The following is a 21,373-nucleotide window of genomic DNA, read 5'->3' on the forward strand; positions in this document are numbered from 1 at the left end:
AATGGCTATATTCAACTTGTATGAATCCAATCAGAGAAGGTGATCCTGCGAGTAAAGCAAATATATAGAAAAGAAGGAAGCCATTGCCCAATCTCCCTTTTATCCTTCTCAATACTCCTTGCCTATCTGCTGTCCAAGCAGATAATGGTACAGCTGGTATTCTGTGGCACATGTAGGTAGTGCGACAAACGAAGGGCCAATAAGAAGGAAATAACCAAGAAGAGCACTGCTCTCGCACTATAAAATAGACATAATAAAAATATCGAGATTATTTTCATGGGTCAGTAAAGCCGGCCATTACTCACCAGTTGTCGCATTCAGCCGATTCTCGCCACATTGACCGCAGTTTCTTTGCCAAGCGCGTAAAGAGCAATATTTTTTTTTCTTTTTGTGAAGTCGCCGCCATCAACGGTTTCCAGTGTGATTTGTTCGCGATGCAAGCCCTCTTATTTTCAGGATATGCTGCATCAACTTGTCGCACGTGCTTCATACCAACCTTTTACGTGATGCCAGGAATGTTGCTTGCAAGGCAATTATGTGTTCCAACACTAACACTCGCGATATCATGGGCCTACATTTCTCCGATGCAACAAACAAACACATATCATCCATCGCTGTTGTTGTAATCTCTTTTATTGATGACGAACGTATAAAACTTCTAATAAAGGTACCAGTGCCTGAATAGTAAGCACCACTGGTTTGAGGTTAACCGGGCATTCCGCGCAGGTTTATTTTCATGCCAGCCACGTCAACGCAAATAACTTTCATTGGGTCTACCTAACCCGTTCTTTCGCATCTTCTGTTGATTTCAGATGCAGGCACCTTCCTGTTTCTACGAGTGAACCCCACAGCAAATGCAATCGTGGTGTTGCGCATGACTGGATACACAAGAACAGGTGAACTTGCCTTTGAAAATTAGCCTATCTATGGCATTTTGAACTCTATGTTCAGGCAGATTGTTAATTATGCCACTTTCGTAACAACACATGCCCGCATGACCTAAACTCTACCGAGCATTCGTTAACACATTAGTACAACCTGTGCTCCGCATTCCACACGATTAGCCACCTGGCCTCTTAGAGCACTTGCAAGCAACATCGCCGGACTCCCCAGCATGGCTTGGGGAAACTGGACGATCGGCCTTTTACCGAAGTTGAGATCTTGAGAACCTGGCCTCAAAGCACAGAGCATAGGAACCTACACAAGCCTTCCTGGTGTACTTGAAGGCAACATAACTGAGTGACCGCCAGTGATAGACCGCACTACATGTGTGTTCTGTAATTTGTCTTATTTGCTCTCCTCCACATGAGGGGTAGCGAACTAGGCCTAGTGTAGCCTTTTGCTGTATGCATTTTATCTCTCTGAGCGGTGCGCTTCGCGTGGTGTGTTGCTCGTTCTGTGCTTCATCTTCGTTTATACCGCACTGTTGCCCAATTGAACGTGAACGGAAAAAAATGTGAATTCTCCACGGGAGTTTCTTTTACCATTAGAACATGAATGAGTTCACCCGTGATACCGAATGTTTCTAAAGTAACTCCGAGTAGGTGACGACGAAAGACGAGTTGCAGAGCGGTAAAAACTACACAGGAGCTCATTGCTTTGTGAGAGGCCCATACTTCAAAACATGTCACGTACTGCGAATCCGTGTAAAGTGAACAAAAATCTTGCACTTCTCACTAAATTTTTGCGAATACTTCCGGAAATTTTGCCTTGAAACTGTCAACAGTGCAAAATGGACGGCTTGCGAAAATATGCAAGACGACTTCCCTGCGAGGTCTTTTTTTTTATTTAATCAAGCAATATTCTTTGCAGACTGCTTTCCTTCATTGTGCTGCCGGCTTTCCGAATTCCAGTGAAGGCACGAGAATGTCACAAATATTTTTTTTTCTCCAAAGTCATTAAAGTGTTAGCACGTTTCATTGTAACCCTCCTCCCAAGCATAGTGAGTGAGGAAGGAGCCTGTTGTTCGGGGGACGCACCTTTCACTGGAACTGGTAGACAAACGTGGTTGTGGCGCTTTGTGAACAAGATAGCTTAAAGAATTTAAAAATCGCGCATAGCAGAGTCGCCGTGCAGGTGTTCTTGCAAATCGTCCATTAAACCTTGTGCTGTCGACGCGACCTGTTTTGTTACACTCATAGCAGTTTCTCAGAAAGTGTCTTCATGCAGGATAAGAACCAAATAAGCAATACCATTTCAATAAACTTGTGCCTAAGTTTGTCTATAAAGCCAGGCAACCAGCAACGATTTTGGTAATACAACACTTCTAGCTACATAAAAAAAGGTAGAAGCGTCTTTTTAGCATACCAGGCGGAGGCCACTGGGTCTCACAAAAGATAGCAGCTGCTATGATGAAGTAGAATAAAAAGAAATGGTCCAGAAGCTGGCGCTTCTGTGGCCCCGCCACTGTTTGCGACGTGACCCATCACCTCATGAGCCGTATTCGCCAAGCCTTGTAATCTTGCTGCCGTGGCCATGGAGCAACCTTACTCGACTGGGTGCGTTCGAGGTCATGGCCGCTCAGTCTTCGCTCCTATGCATCGTCAACTCGTGTCGTGTTACGAACCGGTAACCTTTCCTCGTCCCGCCCCCAAAAATAAAAAAAAAATTAGGAAGGTGGATTAAGATGCAGTGACACCATGGCCCTAACCTTAGACCACGTAAGAGAACACATGCTGGAAGGTCTCTGAAATGTGCGTATATTTTACTCCCCTCCGCGAAGTAGTCACTAGGTATCGGTGCTTCGAGGTCCGAAGTTCAAGCCGGCATGCTCCGAGTCGCTGAAACGGGGCCGAGCCTAACCCACTGGCCCGGTAGCAACAGCCTTCCCCTAGGGGTATATGAACAAAGTTAAAAAGGGAGAGTGCGCAGACTGTAGGGGGAGGAGGGCAGGTCTAACCAGGGGTATAGGATGGAGTGACGGCGTAGCCCCGAGTAGCAGTTGAGCAAATGCGAATTACGCGCAAGCAGAGGAAAAAAAAAGAATTGAGGAATGTGGCTGTTACGAACGAAAAAGCGCTACGATCCCCCACTTGGGACGTCCCGACGGAGACTGGCCGACTGACGACGAGGAACAGCAGCGCAACGCGGCAGATTGGAAAAGGAGGAGTGCACCTCCTCTCCGAAGGGACGCGGTGGTGGGTAGCGCGACGTGTGTCGAAGAGGTGAGGAGGCAGGGGCATCTATCGCACCGCTCTCTGCAGCCGGGTGTCGAGAAACTCGGCATCGCAGGGCGCGCAGCTTCGGAGAGAGAAAGCAGCGGAGGAGGTGGGAGCTGTAACGCGTAATCGCCCGTGCTCCTGGATGCAGTTTGCCCCTACCTCCTCGCCTGCTCCCTCACTCGGCCGAGTACGTTTTCACTTGCCCCCTCTTCTCGCAATGGTGTGGTGGCGGACTTGGTGAGCAGTCCGCCGCGATTCATACACACACTTGACGGTTGGCGAGTGCACATCTCCCAGCGTCGTCGTGTCCTTAGGCAAAAATCATCTCGCACAACGGCCACGACCCCCTCGACAGCCGTGCCTGTTCGGGGTGAACCAGGGGCGTTTACAGAGGGTCGTCGTGACGTTGCCTGGTGGCCGAGACGAAATCGCAGAAAGAAAAAGAAATAGAAGCTCGCCACTTTGCCGACCGTCACTAAGCGGAAACCCTCGCGAATCCTCGTCGGATTTTTCTCGAGCCGTGAAATTGGAGAGTTAAGACGACCGTCGTCGAAAATTCCGGCGCCATTGTCCCCAGCTGAGAGTTTTTCTGGCATCCAGTTCACCCCTCTTTAACCCTGCCCCATGTGTCAGTCGGTGTTTAGGGTTGGTATAGCCCAATAGCTTGCTCCGCTCGTGGCCTTCACTGCTGACGTTCGCCGGGCACCTGTCGCTTGTTGGCGCAGAGGACTACGAATACGGCCAGCGCCGAACGGGAAGACCGGCCAGTGGCAGAGTAGAGAGCTTCTTGGGCTGTATGCAGCCGGCCACCATAATGGCGGAGCTCTTGTGCCTCGAGAAGGACGTGGATTTCCAGGAGCGGCCCGAGGGCCAGGGTCCCGTGTGCTCGTACAGGGACCCGGCCATCTTCGACGACTGCACAGTGCTTGACAACCTGCTCAGGTCCGAGGAGAGGTACCCAATCAACCCTCGCTACTTCAACTGTGTCCAAAAGGAGCTCTCTGTCAACATGAGACGGATCGTCGGACGCTGGATGCTTGAGGTCAGTTGATTTGGAATTTGCTTTACGCTTCTGCTGTGTCACACGGATTTGAGTTGCCTGTGCCTGCAATCGCGGCGATCGCCTCTGTGCATTCGCTCGACTCGCCCTACACCCTTGCTCGATCTCTGGGCATTCTTGAACTACGGCTTGGCATACCCGTTGTCCCGATAAGCGCTACACGGGAACCACGTAGGCCTATGTTTCAGGGGAGAAAACGTTTTGTAAGAAACCACAGGGAAATAAATACCCGGTACTCTATTAACACCTACCTGCAAGGTGCCTGCTGTGAAGGCAGCTTAGTACGCGTGAAAGCAGGCGAAGTTGAAATCGTCTAATAGCATGGCGTAACCAGGCAACGCACCATTTAACGAGTCAGATGCTAGGCACGCATGCGTTAACTCATGCACGAGCGCATCGTGGCAGCCCCGCACAATCATGCCGACTCGATCTGTTCCACGTGTCTTGCGTCTTGGCGCGCTTCCGTTAAGGAGTAGTACTTGCGCGCGCTGCTGGCGCGGTGTTGCCGCAATGTCGTTATGTAACCCAGGAATTGAGCGTAACGTCTCTGCGAAACATGCAAGGCCGGCAGCGCTGCGCACGACTGCGCCTTTTGTTGTATTAGCCGAGAACGCCAAGTCGAAGACGTGGCCATCTTTAAATATGCATACTCGAAACGAGTGACTTTGCTTCATTTTCTCACGGTAAGGATAATCCCGGGCGTGGAAACGACTATCTTGAGACTCGGCCCCTCCACAGCAGTTCTTATCATTACGCCGTGACGCCCTGTTGTTGCAAACCGTCTGGGATAGCTGGCATCGTCAGAGGGTTGATTATCTGGTCGCACGCCTTTTTCACATACCATTGGCAAATGAAAGAGAATGGAGTGTTACAAGTGGACTTTCCTAGCTTGTACAACCTTATTACGCCATGAGAAAGAACCATATACCACCAGAACGATTCCGCTAATGGGATATTTCGTCCCGGTACATTTTTGGCACAGCCGGTCGACAGCAGTGCTCGTTTTTTTCTTTCTCGTAGCTTTTCTGCACCTACAAATTGATGCTTGTACACACTCCTGGTACAACCAAAGCGCATCTTCCGGAAAAAACTAGCCCCATAGTTCAGAGAAAACGCGAGCCTCGTTCGCACTAGGAAAAAAGTATAAAGGAAACAAGTTTTTGCAGAGACACCCCGTCGGGAACTTCGCCGGTGAGTGGTGATGGCGGCTCAGGCGAACGTCAATGCAATTCGGCCAAGACAGGTCAGCTGTTGCGGCCAGGTTACAGCCGTGCCGTGGAGGGGGTATTTAGTTTAGGCTGTTTTTTTCAGTATTACGATTCTGCGGCCGTTCTCTCCTTTTCTTATTTTGCTTTTGAGTCGTATAAGCTCACGGTCATCTCTTCGGCTAAGGAAAAAGTGGCCGCTACGAACGTCTGCGGGGTTTTTTTTTTTTGCTGCTATAGCTCCGCTTATCGTCACTTGGGAGTGTCATTGCGACCATTTATGTTCTTGGTAATACACATCTGCAGAGCTCGTCAGACGACATCGCGTTGGATGGTCACCCATAAAAGCAACGCACCGATGGCTCGTGTTTTTTTTTCACTCGTTTCACTTGCGCCTCCCAGTGCTTCGATGGGCACCTGAACCGAGGTATTAGCCGATTTGCGAGACACCCTGCTTCAGCACCCGAAGACAACTTTTGTGGTTCATATGGGTGTAGTGCACCCTGACGAGGACACAAAAGGCACACACATACTTTTGTGCCTTTTGTGGTTTGTCGATGAATGATAAACCCCAACCAATTAGTCCAGCAACGGGCCTTAGGTTTCGCTGCCTATAATTCAATTAAGCTCTAGTTCTAATGAAATATTGTGCGGCGACATCATAAAGGAGCTTTACCCAAAAATATCTGTCTATACCTTTTAAACAGCCAGGTTATGACTCCAGCTGCAAAAAAAAAAAAACGCCAACAGTAAAATGACCATGCAGGTCCACCGTTCCAGAGTTCCACGTTGACTCCTAGTACAATGTTCGAAGAATGAACTCATTAAAATTATTCCCCGTGGCAGCATTATTACCATGGCTTAAACCACTGCCATCCACGACCATATGTTTTTGTTTAGTACGTATTGCTTACTGAATTCATCACTCTGAATCTTTTAAAATCTTTTGTTCCCCTTTTTACCTCAATAAGTGCTTCTTAAAACCAGTACGCTTTCAATGGGTGTTCTACGTTCTGTCAAAGCAGCATGACTATTTTAATCAAGGTCCTTAAAGCGACTGCAAGACATGATCCACACCATAAGTCTGGCAACACCAATTGCAGGGCGAAGACACCTACTACGCATCGACGATTCTGTGCTTGCATGCAGCGGTCGTGTTATTCCCGCAAACTGTCATATCGGACACCTCGCCTTCCATCGCCCCCTCGCGCATTTTTGTTCTCTTGAAAATCCACCCTGTTACCACTAACGACCGGCGATTGTATCGCCTTTGCATACATGCCGTGTTAGCGGCCTTTTATACCTGTTTTTCACGGAGATGTCCTGGCAGACAGCTGATGCCTTACATCCGAAATTGATATCAGTTTGCCTTGACGATATAGGTATACAGTGAGAGCTTTTTTTTTCTTCTATCCTACTACGGACAGCACTAATTCGAGTGCACTTCTCAACTAAGCAAAAGAAAAGCTCTGAACAATGAATATATATATATATATATATATATATATATATATATATATATATATATATATATATATATATATATATATATATATATTGAAGAAGAAACATCTCTGACATCGCAACCCATTTCTCTATTATGCAAGAACAACAAAAATGATGGTATTGTGATTCGTTTGGTTAGTTCATGACAACTGTATCGTAGACAGCATGTAGTTAATTTATTTTCGTCGACAATATTCTGCAATTCACTGAACCTCGAGGCAATAAATATAACCGTGAAAGAATGAAAAGACCAAGCAGTCACAAAAAAGAAACCTGCTGCGGATAAAAAACTAAAACAAGCGCACTCATCAAAGACGCATTATTTCCGGCTAAAGAGACAGAAAAGACGACAGCAGAGATTAAAATAAAACCCATAAGTAAGTAGCATGCTTGGACACCCAGGTCGTGCTTGTCGGTCGGGTTTGAAAGACAATATTTTTGCGAAAACTCGATGGAATATCCGAAGTAATCCTACTCAGCACAATGAGGAAATGATGGTTAAAAAAACAGAAAGAATAATACAGCTGTGAGATAGGCTTTCGCCTACGCGACCGAAATTGGCTTCCTGTTTTAATTGAGAAGCATGCCGTGATTTTTTTGCTGTGCACCTATCCATTAAGCGGAGCGAAGTGTCGTAGCAGCTTGGTTACTTAATTTCAGTTTTTTTTTCTAGTTTTCTCCGCATACTTATTATTTTTTTTTCGCATTCGCCGAAGGTGAATGCGCAAGATCTAATCGAAGTCCGGTCAGGTACTGCACTCGTGGCGAACAGGAGAACCTGTACCACACCGAAGGCCACCTCCAAGGGACAGGTGGAATGGCGCTTCGCAGAAGATAAAAAAAAAGGCACAAAGAAAATAAATAACAAAAAAGCTCGCAGGGAGAGAAGAGCCTTTGCTGCGGTTTTCGCTGATCTTTTCTTTCTTTTTCTTTTAAACCTGCCACCCAGCTCTCTGCATTTCTCTGTTATTCCGCACACTTTTCTAGTACTCAGCTTTAACTTACCGCCCATATCCATTCTGCTTCTTTTTTTTCTCTGCCACCCTCGTTCTTACCCGTAGGGTGTTTTCAGGACGCGCTATTGCACTAGTTCCGTGCAGTCTGCAGTAACATTGTCGCACTTGTTGCCCCTCTCGCCTTGCACGCGGCGAATCGAGTAGTGTTTCCGTGCAACGTGGTCGTCGGCATGCTCTCCTCTCCAGGAGGGGCGTTGGCGCTATCGGAAGCGCACCTTCTGGATAAAGGCACCCCCCAAACGTGTCATACACTATTGTAAGGGTGTGAAGACACCCTGGAAAAAGGAGTCATCGCCACTACAGGCTGCACGCAGACGTTGACGTGGATGCGCAGTGCCACGTGCATGCTAAGAGATCGGAGCTTGTCGACAAGGTTGGGAATCGGTTTCCAGCTGTGCAGCACGGATTAAGAAGAACGCAGACGCTTGAAGAGGCAAAGCTCGAGACAGGCGGACAGATATCGTTTCCACAGCGTTCGCAAGTTTTGTTCAAAAGCTGATTTGGTGGTCGGGCTTCTTACGACAGTGTTTTTTTTTTCTTGAGGTCCCGTAGGCTGCAATATCGTCCTGCTTCAAACGCCTGCGCTGAAGGCAAGGGTCATTGACTTTTTATGGTTCGCGAACCCAATCGTGCTTATAGCGAGCACCTCCTTTCTGGACAAAAGCTCACAGTGCATTATCACAGCACCGAAGTCTTCGTTGAACAGGTGTATCGAACAGAGAACAAATTTTCTGCGAACTTTCTATCACCAAGGCGATTTCTTCCTTCCTTTTCGTTCTTTCCAAGCCTCGTGATTGATTGGTTAACCTGCGCGTGTTGGAGGGGATGGGCCAAGGTTAAGAAGTCCTCACAAATTCCTTTCTACACCGTCCGTCATTATGAGGTGCTTCATAAATCTAGGCTTGTTGATCACACAGTTTCCCATCAATAATTATAGTAATAATATATAATTAGCAATATCAATAGCAATATTATATTAATCATAGTCTGTGGAGTTTTACATCCCGGAACCTCTGTATGATAATCACAGACACCGCAGTGGAGGGCGCCAGATTTAACGTGCACGGTCCCTTCACTATAGCAGAGTCCTTCAATACTATAGTCAGAGTCCTTCAAAAGCATTGAAGGACTCTGACTATAGTAACGCAGGCGACCACTAGTACGTTTCTGCATTTGTTTCCGTTGCATAAATTCATTAACGACTTATACCTTGCACTGTAGCTACAAGTGCATCTGCACCCTTTTCGCAGCCAAGTGTCACTGAAGCAATGCTGTCGCAGCAATGAGGCCCACTCCACTACAACCCTGTAATCCAATATAAAAGGAGAGAGCAAAAAAAAAATGCGGACGCTTTAGAGGAGCGTTTGCGCTACGTCGCTTTCTTTTTCTAATCCGGGACGGTACCTGGCCCTTCAACAGCATCTCTCCTTAGTTCACGGACGTGCGACGCGCCCTCCTTTTTGTGCCGTTGTCAGATAGGAAGGACTCTGCGCGAAAGCGCTTTGTCCCAGAGCCTCACGTAACTCATCAACCCATCATCGTCTCAGGGTACGACATTCCTTTATCGGAGCACTGAAGGCTTTCGCCGGACACTCCGTCGTCCCTTTCGTCCCCGATGCACTGTCCAGGATCAAGACGCACGTTCGCCCAATCTGGCGAATAGCTCGCGAAGCGGCAGAGGCACGCCAGATAAGACTTCCCGACGTGCTTGTCTCCACTCGTGCACATGTATTGTTTTATAGAGGGGGGGTGTTGGATCCTCTTGACTTGATTTCGGAAGAGACGATGTGCCCTCACCCATGATTCTCACTTGGCCTCTTGTTCCGTCGTATCTACCTGCCCAACCCAATACGAGTAATACATTTATGACATGGTCAACTTCGACCGACACAATCGACGTAGCTTGACTGGTCCCCCACGCGGTTTGGCAGGTAACCAAACTAGATGAGAACTTTATGCCTCCTCGAGTGCTTTGTTGTGAGCATGTGCCTGTGTGTAGATATTCGTCGAGATTACGTGTTACTTTCAAAAGGAAACCTTGATGCAATTTGATTGTTAGCCTGGCGCAAAACTACATTTATGTTGTCCACACAGACATGCCGTCTGGATTTTTATGACTATATCAACCAACGTGTAGCACTAATCGTTTTGTAATCCACATATATTACCCTGAGGAACCTTCATTTCAACGCCTGTAACGTTTACTGCTATCCTATTCGAAGTAGCAAGTTATTAAAAAATACTCATATGCGAATATTAGGTCAGTGTTAATGCAGAGATGTCTTTGCCTCCACTCTATGCCTTTCAGTTTCTTATCGTTCAAAGTTCGGGGCAGGCGGATCCATGGCTTCAGTTGAAGCAGTCGTAGGATTTCGCAGCTCCTCGTATTTATCCACTTGCTTCTAAACTGAAGTGCGACGATAGCAAAGGAACTTCAAACTGTGCTACTCTTCATTGACAACAATTACCTCTATGTCCATGCCAGTCGCTTTCCACAACCGCGAGGTGGTCTGTACTTCAATGACGTAGACTTTACGCAAAAAGCAGAACGAAAGAAACAAAAAAACAACGTTTGATCAGCAGATTGCCCCTGAACTTCACGTCTTAGGTGTCGCGTTCGTCAGCAGGTGTGAGAAGCACCCGCAAGGGAAGCACACGTCTCGTCTCGCCTAGAGTCTTCTTCACTTTTTTTTGTCTTTTATCTCCCACCCTGCTCCCGATATACGTGTCAAGTTCACATGGGAGTCGCTCTCTCAGCAGTTTTTTTCTTCTTCTTTATCTTGTTCTTTTCTAGCCCCGCTTTTATCTACGTCCCGCGCTATCGCAGTGTATACCGTAATACCTCTACCGTGTATTGTCAGCTGTTCTTATAGAGGCGCCTCAGCTGTTCTTATAGAGGCGCCTTCGCACTTGGCTGCGAGCACAGCCAAGTGCAAAGGGAACACCGGCCAGTGGCATTCTCCCTAGTTTCAATACACGTGTGTATGTAGAAGGAAAAACATTTGCCGTCTATGCAACACTTCCTCTACATGCTATGCGCGATGCATACTGCGTAAATTGTCCAAACCCGCCGTGAGCCGTTTGAAGTTGTGAGTGCAGACTTTGAGCGATTGTTGTACGAAAGGCTTTGCAACTTCGATTATGTGAGCGCAACGCTGCACGTGAATTTCAATACGCCCTGCCCTGAAAACTCGTGAAGTGAATTTAAAGCGCTCGTAAATAACATGGCTTGCAAAAGCATTTGATATTCCATATTTCCTCTTCGCCACTTTGTAACCAAATAGGAATTCTTGTAATGATAATTGACGTTAGTCTTTAACAGTGACAATATTTGACAGCATCCCTAATGCACGCATTGATTTTATTCCGCCCCACTGAACAGCAAGACGATAAATTGTTTCCAGCGTCTTGGCGCAGCTTTACTGTGTTTGGAAGAGATGACTTCACTTTATTGGTCTTGCTCCATGACTTTTCGCGTACTTCGCGTTCCTGGAAATAACTTTCTTAGAGGATGGCGTGATAAAGAGAGCATGCGTTCTTTATCGTATGCATGGCTCGAAACAATAGACCTCTCAGTAGCTGTTAGCGGTCAAGTGCGTGCCGTATCAGCATTGAATGGACTAGTTTTCCACGAGTGGTGTCTCCTTGGTCCCCGAAGGGACGCTGAATATGTTTCCCTAATGCGCAGTGCTGCAGTTCAAGGCAGTAAATAATAACGACCCAGTGCTTCCAAAGCTCCATGCACGAAACATTTCGTGTGATCTTTCTCGCACATGCTGCAGGGCATTAGATCGCATTACAACATCCGCTGCTCAGTGGAAGCATAACCCACTGTTGCGTACTGAACATACCAAATCACGTGTACGTCATGATGAAGAATTCAATTTATTAACAGTCACGAGGAAATGCTCACTGAGCAACTGTTATCTGGGTTGAAAATTTATGAAAAAGTATATCACGCCAATATGAGCAGGCCAGTACATGTCCGTAAAGAAGACTATGAACCAGTGTATCTGTAGCATGCTGATGCATAACAGCTGCCAGCAATGCGACAGTTTATTACTCATTATCTTGCGATGGACAAAGATGTAGACAACAATCCCGAGCAATACTAACAGGGCGATGAGGACTGCCCATTATCTAGCAGCTGTGAAGAGGTCTTCGTGGCCATGACTTGGCGAGACGCACCGCATGCTCACAATATTTTTGGGCATTTCACTTTATTGTATGTATTTTTAGTGTGTATCACTTATACTTTGAAAGCAATGATGTTTTTCTCAACTTAATCTGATTTCATTTTTTTCTCTCCTCCCCAACCCGTGTCCCACCCGGTCCTGGTACCAAAGGTGTGCGAGGTGGAACAGTGTCGGCCTGAGGTTTACCCTCTCGCCATGAACTGCCTGGACCGATTCCTGTCAGTGAGGCCAGTGCGCAAGTGCCAACTGCAACTCACGGGAGCCGTGTGCATGTTGCTAGCCTCAAAGTTTCGCCAGACGAAGCCCCTGTCCCTGGAGAGGCTTTCCATGTTCACCGACTACTCGGTCACAAGGGAGGAACTCAAGGTCAGCATCTATACGCTTGTTCTGCTTGTTTGACATCTTCTTTTTTAATACGACGGGAGTCGCGGACGTTTTCCATTGACGTAAACTCGAGTTCGCAAGAGTCAATTCAGCAACAACTGAAAAACAGGCTGGACAGACGAGCTTGGCATTGATCCGTATCACCACAGTCCTGTCGTGACAAAGTAGGGCTGAGCGAGATGAACATTAGCAGAGTTACTTTAGCAGATTAAAAGTTAAACAACTGTTGTAACGAATTCTAGTGAAAATAACACTAAAGGAATAAAAAGGCTTTTGCTACGTGAGGAAACTTGTCAAACATGGTAGCTGTGCAATAGTCAATTGAGTGAACGCAGCTTGCCATAGTTTCACCGACACCGTCTCGGACAGACCAACACCGTTCATAAAAACGATGTTAAGAACCTTGCAGCAATTTCAGTGAGCTCTGTTTTTGGACGCTACGTTGTTGAGGTATATTCGTTGAAGATACAGCTGATTTCATTGAAGGACTTGGGTCGTAGCTTGTACGCTTACTTGGTTTCACGTAAACCGATACGTCATGTTGATTTCTTCACGTGTGCTGCGAGTCTACCGTCGTGTAATTGATCCAGCGTCACCGCAGATTTGTGGAGTTCACGTGTACACAAGAAATTTAAATTTAAAAAAAGAATGTACAAAGAAAGTGGCACGATCAGTCGTGGGAAACGTTTCGGTTCTACTCAGACGCTACTCTTCAGCAACGACTTTAGACCTGCACTACGCTGTCTACGCAGACCTCCTTGGTTCGAAAAACGCAAAGAACTAAAGAATAAGAAGCGCCTTGCTCATCAATCACGAGCTGTCGGCGGCTGCAAAGGAGAGAAGCAGTGCTACTGCCATTTTTTTTCGGGATTGTAACTCTATATCGAGTCTGCAGTGCAGTTTTCAAAGTGCCCTCTCTAGGGCCACCCCGCCTCACAAAAGAAAGAAGATGGCGGCCACGAAGGAAGAGCTAGACGAACGAAAAAAACAAGAAAGAGTAAAGAAAATGTCGAAAGAGTCTCCAGCAAGGCCGGTGATTCCACTGCATAGATAAATGGCACGCAGTTGATGGTTAGGAGCAATGTCCTCCTAAACGGCCTGATAGTCTCGGGAACGACTTCTGGCAGGGACCTACCCAACTGCCGGTTTCGGATATCGTACTATTTCTTCATTTTACGGTAATTTCTTTTGTTTGCTTACTTGGCTTCTTCTCGCTGCTAGTTGGTCCTGTCGTAACATTCGCTCATGCAAGTTCTATTGATGGATTGCATACAAATACTACTGGTGTTGGCGCGTCGAAAAAAAAAAAGCAGTGCGTAATCTAATCAGCCAACCACACCCCACCAGCGTACCCTCCACACGCAGGGTGACATTAAAAGGAACCGCGGCATCAACGGAAACAAAAAAAAATCTTTTTTACCTGTGTGAAACATTCTTGTGCGACCTGTCACTCGTAGACCTGACCTCCAGTGTCATTATCCCCATCAGCGCTGCCTTAGCATTTATTTCCACATAAAGGCTTCAGAGAGGCCACACATGCAAAGACATGGGAAAGCTGCGCAGCAATGAGGAAGGCAAGCGGCCTGTAATTCATTATCGAGTGTTTTCAGCTAATGGGCTTGGTCCCTCTGCCCTACCTTTGCGTTAACCGCCGTGCCAAGTGATTGAGTGCATTAAAAAACTTCATTACTCGATGGTCCTCGATTGATAATTCATTTGTGTGCCTTAGCAGTAAGCGGCCGTTAAGCTCCGTACAAAAACTTGTCTTTTTGGCACAGCTATTGTTTCTTTGAATATTTGCATCGCGTAGAGCGACGATTCTTTTCTGGACACTTGGTTGTTCCCTTTGTCGAGGAAATGCCTGAACTTGAAGGGCAGGATTAGTGTTCGCAGCCACAGATTTTGAAACGCAGGTAACAGAAGCTGCAGCTGCTAGCCTCTTCGATTATCTCACTTCACTTACCTGGTTAGCGAATCGCACGAATAGCACTGATTCAAGCTCACACAACAGCGTACCTGCCCGCATTTTTTACCTCGCACTCGAGCTCTTCACATACAGCCTTAAAGACCGACTGCACTTGTCTGGCCCCGGCATCACCCATACGACATTCCGAGCACCATGGCGGTACTTAGATAGCGCAGCAGAGTTGACGTATCGCTTCTTTGCTTTCCCTTCATTGCGTTTACGACGGTATAGAGCGGCAAGACAAAGACGTGATTGTTGCGCCACTTTTTCAACACTGTACTCCCACGTCGGTTGTTTCCGTGAAAGAGTATAACTGCGTATATCTGTAAAGGGGACGGTCATCACAGCGTGCTACATAGCTATGCCAAGGGGGGAAAACGCTGCTTTAGGAAGAGGCTACAGTACCCCAGATACACCATGCTGAAGGAGTGCTATCTTGATACGGGGTTATCATGCCAGTTCGGGAAGATGTCAGCCGCTGTTGCGTCGGCGTCACACTGACAGTTCTTTGACCCTATACAGTCTGAAGGGCAGTCACATGACCGGTTGTGACACGGACAGTGAATGTTATGGCCGTATTTATGGGCACCATCACCTTCATGTGTCATGAGCACAGCTGAGCGTACGTACCAGGACCCCTTGGATGCAGGAAAAACTGAGGTGCGATTGAGTTATCAACAGTGAAGAAGCTCTTCGAGAAGTTCCTAACTTTGTTTATTTACTAGCCTGGACAGGAATAATCAAATACGGCGGATTTTAGTCAAAGCCGAATAAGCCAATTAATATTCAGCTGAGGCATAACCAACCAGTGAATATCAATGTGAAATGCCGTACTGTGCTAGTTCGTTACTCGAGATGAAATTTAGAATGGTGCGGCCAGCATTTTATACGGTACGCAGAGAATAAGGAAGCTCGATCCGAGGTTCTTTGAGGTGCGCTATGCACAATACATGCTTTAATTTGAACTATCACATCAAGTGAGCGATCAATCACAAACCCAATGAATCTTCAGCGAAGCGCGAATACGAAACCAAAGCAACAGAGTCAGGCTGCTACATTTGCTTGAATATCAAAGATTCAAGACGAAGCGCGGACTAAACGCTCGACATTTATTGTAAAGACTGAAAAGATAAGTAATGGATCCCGCAGGGTGTCATCGTTGCTTTCATCGAGCAATCTCACATCATCCCGCTAGAGTACTCCGCGCTTCCCGCGTCTCACGCATAGCCTGCCTTTGCCGGTTTCGTCGTTCCGATGTAATCCAACGCCACCGACTGCCGTCATTACAACGGGATAGGTTGTCTGACGTGTGTACGCGTACGTGTTTCAGCGGCAGGGCTGGAGGGAGACGAGCGACAACAAACACGGCCCCCGGGCTATGCCACCACGAATCATGCGGCTAAACAAACAAGGGTATCCAACGCGTCGAACACGTCGCGTACCGGTTTGATCACGCCTCCATACACCATCGTGAGGACAGGCGGACGCCTTTGTCGCTTCGCAGCCATAGAGAAGGGGCGGTAGTGGTGGCAAGAATACCCCATGTTCGCTCCAGTAGCCCTTTAGAGAGATGATGGCTACGACGCTTCCGAAGAAGCATGGCGGTAGCCAGCCGCCGTTGTGACGATCGCTTGAAGTTTATGGCCCTGCTCGGCTGCATAGATAGATGACTGGATGCTGCCCGGCGCCGCGAAGACTTGAGAGTCGCCGGCGCCACCACTACTTCTTGTGCCGCGGTCGCTAACCCTCGTGGCTCTCGTTCGACGCCCCAGGTCATTGTGTAAAGGACGGCCTGGTTCGCACGTGTAAATGAGTTCAATGATGAGCTCCGACTTGGTTCTTGAGAGGATACGCGTGATGCAGACTCCTGTTCATTGGTGTGAAAGCTGAGAACAACGCTTCAACACCTGTGTTGATTGGTCTTGGCGAGCATGGATGAACACGCGGGCATAAGCAAGCAGCCAGAAAGCGAGGCCCCAAGCCCCGGTTAAGCCACTGAATTATGCAGGTAAAATAGTAACTGTTTCTTTGTTTAGCCACAAATGCCCCTAAAGCTCGCTGCTATAAAAAGTCTTCAAAGTGTCCACTTCTTCCTCTTGGGATGTTCAGAGGATGAGACAGCAGGCTTGCTCATAACCTACTTCCGCCCATTTCGCATGCATAGCGCGAAAACAACTGACACTTCTGTGCTTTCATTCATATTTACGGTTAATATACATCAGAGGGTCAAACTTGTTCTTTGTCTTTTAAGTACGACATTATCGCAGCATCTACATATGTCTTGAAGGATAAACCTAATCTTTCATCAACTCTTCTCGAGCACTTGTCATTGCTTCCTATAAGAAAGAGACAAAGCCGAGGAGATGTAATACGAGGTGTTGCATTTTTCTGGTCATCGCTGCTTTGTATAGCAATTTGTAATCAAATTTCTAAGAGGACCACATCCAACGCGCACTGGTCATTCGATGGGGCTGTTCTGTATCTGTATCCAGAGGACGCTAATTAGCCGCCTCTTGTTTACGCATTGCAAGCAGCCCCTGTCATCATCCCCGGTTCCTACCATTCACACGAATGAAGATAACGAGAGAGGCCAGTCCCCTGTGTACATTGGGTTAATAACCGACGGAGCTTAAAAAAGTGGTCAAAAGTGGGGAGGGAGTAGGGAGAGAGAATGGCATATCGTACACAGCGGGATACGCCGAAAGAACAACACGACCTCTCACGCCCTTCTGATGGGAATGTGTCGGTCCAACCGAACAGAGCACACACGAGCGGACCTTCTTCATGGGAGATGAAAGGGTTGAGAAAGAAAAGTCCGTAGAAAGTGTGCGTGCGCGTGTTGGCCGAAAAACGCCCGTCTGGTGCCAGCCACTTCCGGTTCTCGCCTGAGCCTGCAACCAGAAGGAAGACGCGCAGAGCCCCCGCCGCCCCCCCCCCCCCCCTAACGGTACCCGATCGTAGCCGAGAAACCATGCGGTCCCACAAACGAGATCCTGCTGGCCCGGATAGACCCCTCTGGAGTCGAGGCACGCGCCGTCCCTGATCCCAGCTGGATATTCCGTCCACCCACGTCGTTCTCACTCGATTTTGTTCTTGCCTTTATTTTTGGGGGAACCATTCAGCGTAGGATGCAAAACATGGGCGAGCCGACCAAGAGTGCAGTTTTAGCCTCTTTCTGCGGAAAAAATATATCTGCGTACTTTTGTTCTCCGCGCCATAACAGCGTTCCGACGTTGTCCCTCATTGACCCGGGGAAAGAAGCGCTCGTCTGCGTTAGACGCCGCGTGAGGAAAGCGTTCATTGGCTTCACTTTGGTTTCTCGGAAAACGGTCCGAGCGCGTGTGTAGACAAACAGACGCGCCTCCCGGAGTGTGAGAACGCTAATTTTTTTTCTCCTCTCATTTCGCGAAGAAACTGCACCCTCTGTCTCATCTCGGACCCCTCCCCGTCCCGATGGTTTGCCTTTGTACCAACGAAGGCGCTTCTCCTTGCCGGCCCCAGTGCCCTTCCGCCGCTGTCTCATTCATTTGCCCCGGCCGTAGCGGGTTTCCCCTCTCGTCAAACTGCACCTCTAACCCATTTTTCTGGAGCTGCTTCCGTTGTTTGGCCTCCTCCCCTTGACCCCTTCATGACGTGTCCCGGGGTCGGCTTTTTGGCGAGCGTTGGGGCAGACCCTTATACTGCACAGCGAGAAATTGTCCTACGGGAGGCCTGAACAGTTTCTAGGCAGAGGGTGCTGCTCACGATCGTAGCAAGCACACTCGTCTAGATTTAGGGCAATCTCGTTCATTAACTAATGCCTTCGAGCATTCTATTTTTCCTTGCCACACGACAATGTCGATTTGCGCCAGGCTGAGTTGCATGTACGCAGGTCTTTTCTTTCATCTTGGTTCAGTATCAGTGTAACGCAAAGGAAATAAAGCGATTCCCACTAGTAGTTGGCGAACCAAGGCTCCCCGTAGTTTAGGCGACCATATACTCGCTACACTCTCAGTCAGATCTCGCTAAAACTGCGAGATAAAACCACGAAACCAGATATATTTGTTCTTGTTGCCTTCATATAGCCAGCATTTAGCCAGGACCCCATTAGGAGTGTACGTATACATAAATGCAATGTGTCTAGAAAGAAAGAAAAAAAAAACAGGCGACGGTCTAGGGCACCAAGTCCTATGTTATCGGAAAGCGGTAATATGCCCTTAAGCTCGAAGAATGATATGGATAGCAGTGCACGCAATTGTTCGCCCTTCTATCACAGATACTTGTGAGAAGCTCTTGTTTCTGCATTATCAATATCTTGATCATGAACATCCTACCATCATGCTGTTCTCACAATTTTATTGCGAAAGAAATTTCCACAATGCGTGCGCATACGCTTCTGCAATGGAACCCTGCAAAGCCGCCGGAATGATTGTTCTTGACAGCTCTTATTCAAGACAGCTCTTATTCAATGACACCTCTCATTCAAGAGACTCGAGTCTATCACGCCTTTCCGCTCAAGCTGAAAACCTAAGAACTTTATTCTGCTTCTAACTGCAAACCTTCAAACTCCGCTAATTTCTGTACGCTGCCTCTGACATCCCGTTTGACCGGACAGGGCGCAAGCAGCACAGAAGTATGAATTGAAACGACTGTTTATGTTAAGCGGGGCGAAAAACAGAATAAACACCAGGCAAACGTCAGCTGAGGGAACCTGCAGGCCAGCTCATGAAAGGAGTATTGACCGACGAGGAAAATAACAGAAACTGGTCCTTGCAAAGCAGCTCGCTTCACAACGCAACCAGTTTCGCGTTGTGCTTATTGGAAAGAATCGCGCACCACGCGGGATGCATCTGTACCACAAGGAGAACGAATTGTTGGCCCCGAGCTTAGCAGGTAAACGCCTTTTGTATTCCGTGAGAACGTTTTCCAGGGTAGTATATTTATCTATATGTAGCCCCGGTCTATACACGCCCCTATAGATCTCCTGGGAAACCAAGCGAACTGATTTACTTTACTAGATTACGAAGACTTTCAGAATCGAATGGTACTTCTTTGTCAAAATTATAGCTTATTTCGCTTTTACGCATAAAATTATTGCTCTGTATCACTGTATTGGATATGAAATGTAACCCCTTGAGAATAATTGAGGACACTTTTTTTTATTTCTTACAGTAACTGCACTAAAAAGTCGAGAACTTCGTTTGTTTTAACCAAATGCGTATTAAAAAGAATACAAGACGAACGCCATAGGAATACTGGCTATCGTTTTCAGTCCCTGAAATGGCAGACGATAAAAAAGTAAATAAAATACAAAACATAAATGAATATTTAGCGTGGTTTCTACAGTGCCTCATTTGGGTGACACATTGTTAAGGCGCGTCTTTTTTTATTATCGTCTTTTCGCAAGACCTGTAAACATTGGTTGAATTGCCGGAACTGTTTTCTTGTTTGCACTTTCATCATCTGTCTTTCCTGGCGCTGCAGACTTGGGAAGATTATATAATCCAATGTTAAAGTTCAATCGATACCGGTCACTTTATTCGCTTATTTGTTCGCCCAGCCAAACAGACTATGGCGATTTCTTAGGGCATCCTTGTCTCTAACCGTTTTCAACCGTGTCTTATTCGGGCACCGTTCTTTCCAACACCGGCGATGCATAGTTGCCAATCATCTGCAAGACGAGGTTGGTCACGCTGTTTCGCACTAGAATAAGTGCGTTTTGTTCCATTCACAGACGCTCTATCGCACTTATGCGGCACGGAGCCACGCAACCCAGTTTTCGGCGGAAGAGATTCATTTCAGCGAGAAAGAGTGCTTACGAGAAAGTGGGGCTAACGTTGGGAATGCGGCGGCCGAGAAGGGAGGGGTTGGTACGCCATGGTATACGTGAGAGTCGAAGCAAGCCGACCGCACCTCCACACATACAGGAGACGTTGCCGCCGCCGCAACCAAGACCTCGTCTAGCGGGGTACGGAATGCAGACGTCGTATTTCAAGTCGCTCCAAACTTCATGCTCCCCCTCCACCATCACATGCCACCCTTTCACTCCAAGCCTCCTTTGACTTCTCATGGGCTATACACGTTCATTCGTTCTTTCCCAACGGCAGCGCAGCACCGCAACTGAACACCCCCCCCCCCCCCAGCAAATAATCTCTTAAGGACGCGCTCACAAAACAACTCCCTCCCCATTCATCATTCAAGTCACAAACCAGCCCGTATAAGGCAAAATCATTTCTTTTCACGACTGCTAGCCTCTAAGCATCTGCTCTGAAAACATCGCCAATGCGTAAAACGTTGCGTCCAGATATGCTTTGACCAGCGACGAGTCAGTGCAAACAAACAAACTAATACTCAAGCCGAGCGAAAGGAACGGATACGGATCGTGTACTTCATTCCGTACCGGTTTCTTCGGGAAACAACAGCGCAACGACCCAGTAGGAAGGGTTGTGGCGCTGTTGTTGTAACAACAGGATAGATGGTAGGGTGGACACATTTCTCCGTCTCTTTCGGATCAAGAAAGGCGTCCTCGGTCGCGTCTTGCCTTTGATGCCCGTATACAACGAACGAGGTAGCATGAGCAGTGGCTGGGGAGCCCGGGCAGTTCCGCAAATCGGACAGGAACAACAAAAGATGGCGGAGAGTAGTCACCACCTGTCGGCTATGTTGCGCAACGGAAGGGAATAAGTCGGAGGAGAGGTTTATACGGGCCGGGCGTACCGTTCCTACGTGTTATATGGCACGGCATCCGCTGCCCCCTTCCCCAACGGATTCCCGGATATATATAAGATTTCCGACCACCGACCAATGCAGGGCGTGTCTTGGAAAAGGGTTTTGCCGACAGAGAGGGGAGAAGGGGGGTAGGCAGCAGCCGAAATGACTGGCCCGTTCACATGCGACTTC

At 47.7% G+C, this 21,373-nt stretch overlaps 1 protein-coding gene across 2 annotated transcripts in view; it reads left to right on the top strand.

The window, feature by feature from the left end:
* The window catches only part of LOC119164328 (G1/S-specific cyclin-D2), a 326,130-nt gene that overhangs the window by 248,345 nt on the left and 56,412 nt on the right, over positions 1-21,373 (top strand). For both annotated transcript variants that reach the window (XM_075871405.1, XM_037416501.2), the window contains 3 exons: positions 813-896; positions 3,887-4,203; positions 12,295-12,510. In XM_075871405.1, coding sequence (XP_075727520.1) covers positions 875-896; positions 3,887-4,203; positions 12,295-12,510 — 555 coding nt within the window. In that variant the 5' untranslated portion in view covers positions 813-874. The remainder of the gene's footprint in view (positions 1-812; positions 897-3,886; positions 4,204-12,294; positions 12,511-21,373) is intronic.

This window comes from Rhipicephalus microplus, chromosome 8, assembly GCF_043290135.1.
Source record: "Rhipicephalus microplus isolate Deutch F79 chromosome 8, USDA_Rmic, whole genome shotgun sequence".
Taxonomy (NCBI): Eukaryota; Metazoa; Arthropoda; class Arachnida; order Ixodida; family Ixodidae; genus Rhipicephalus; species Rhipicephalus microplus.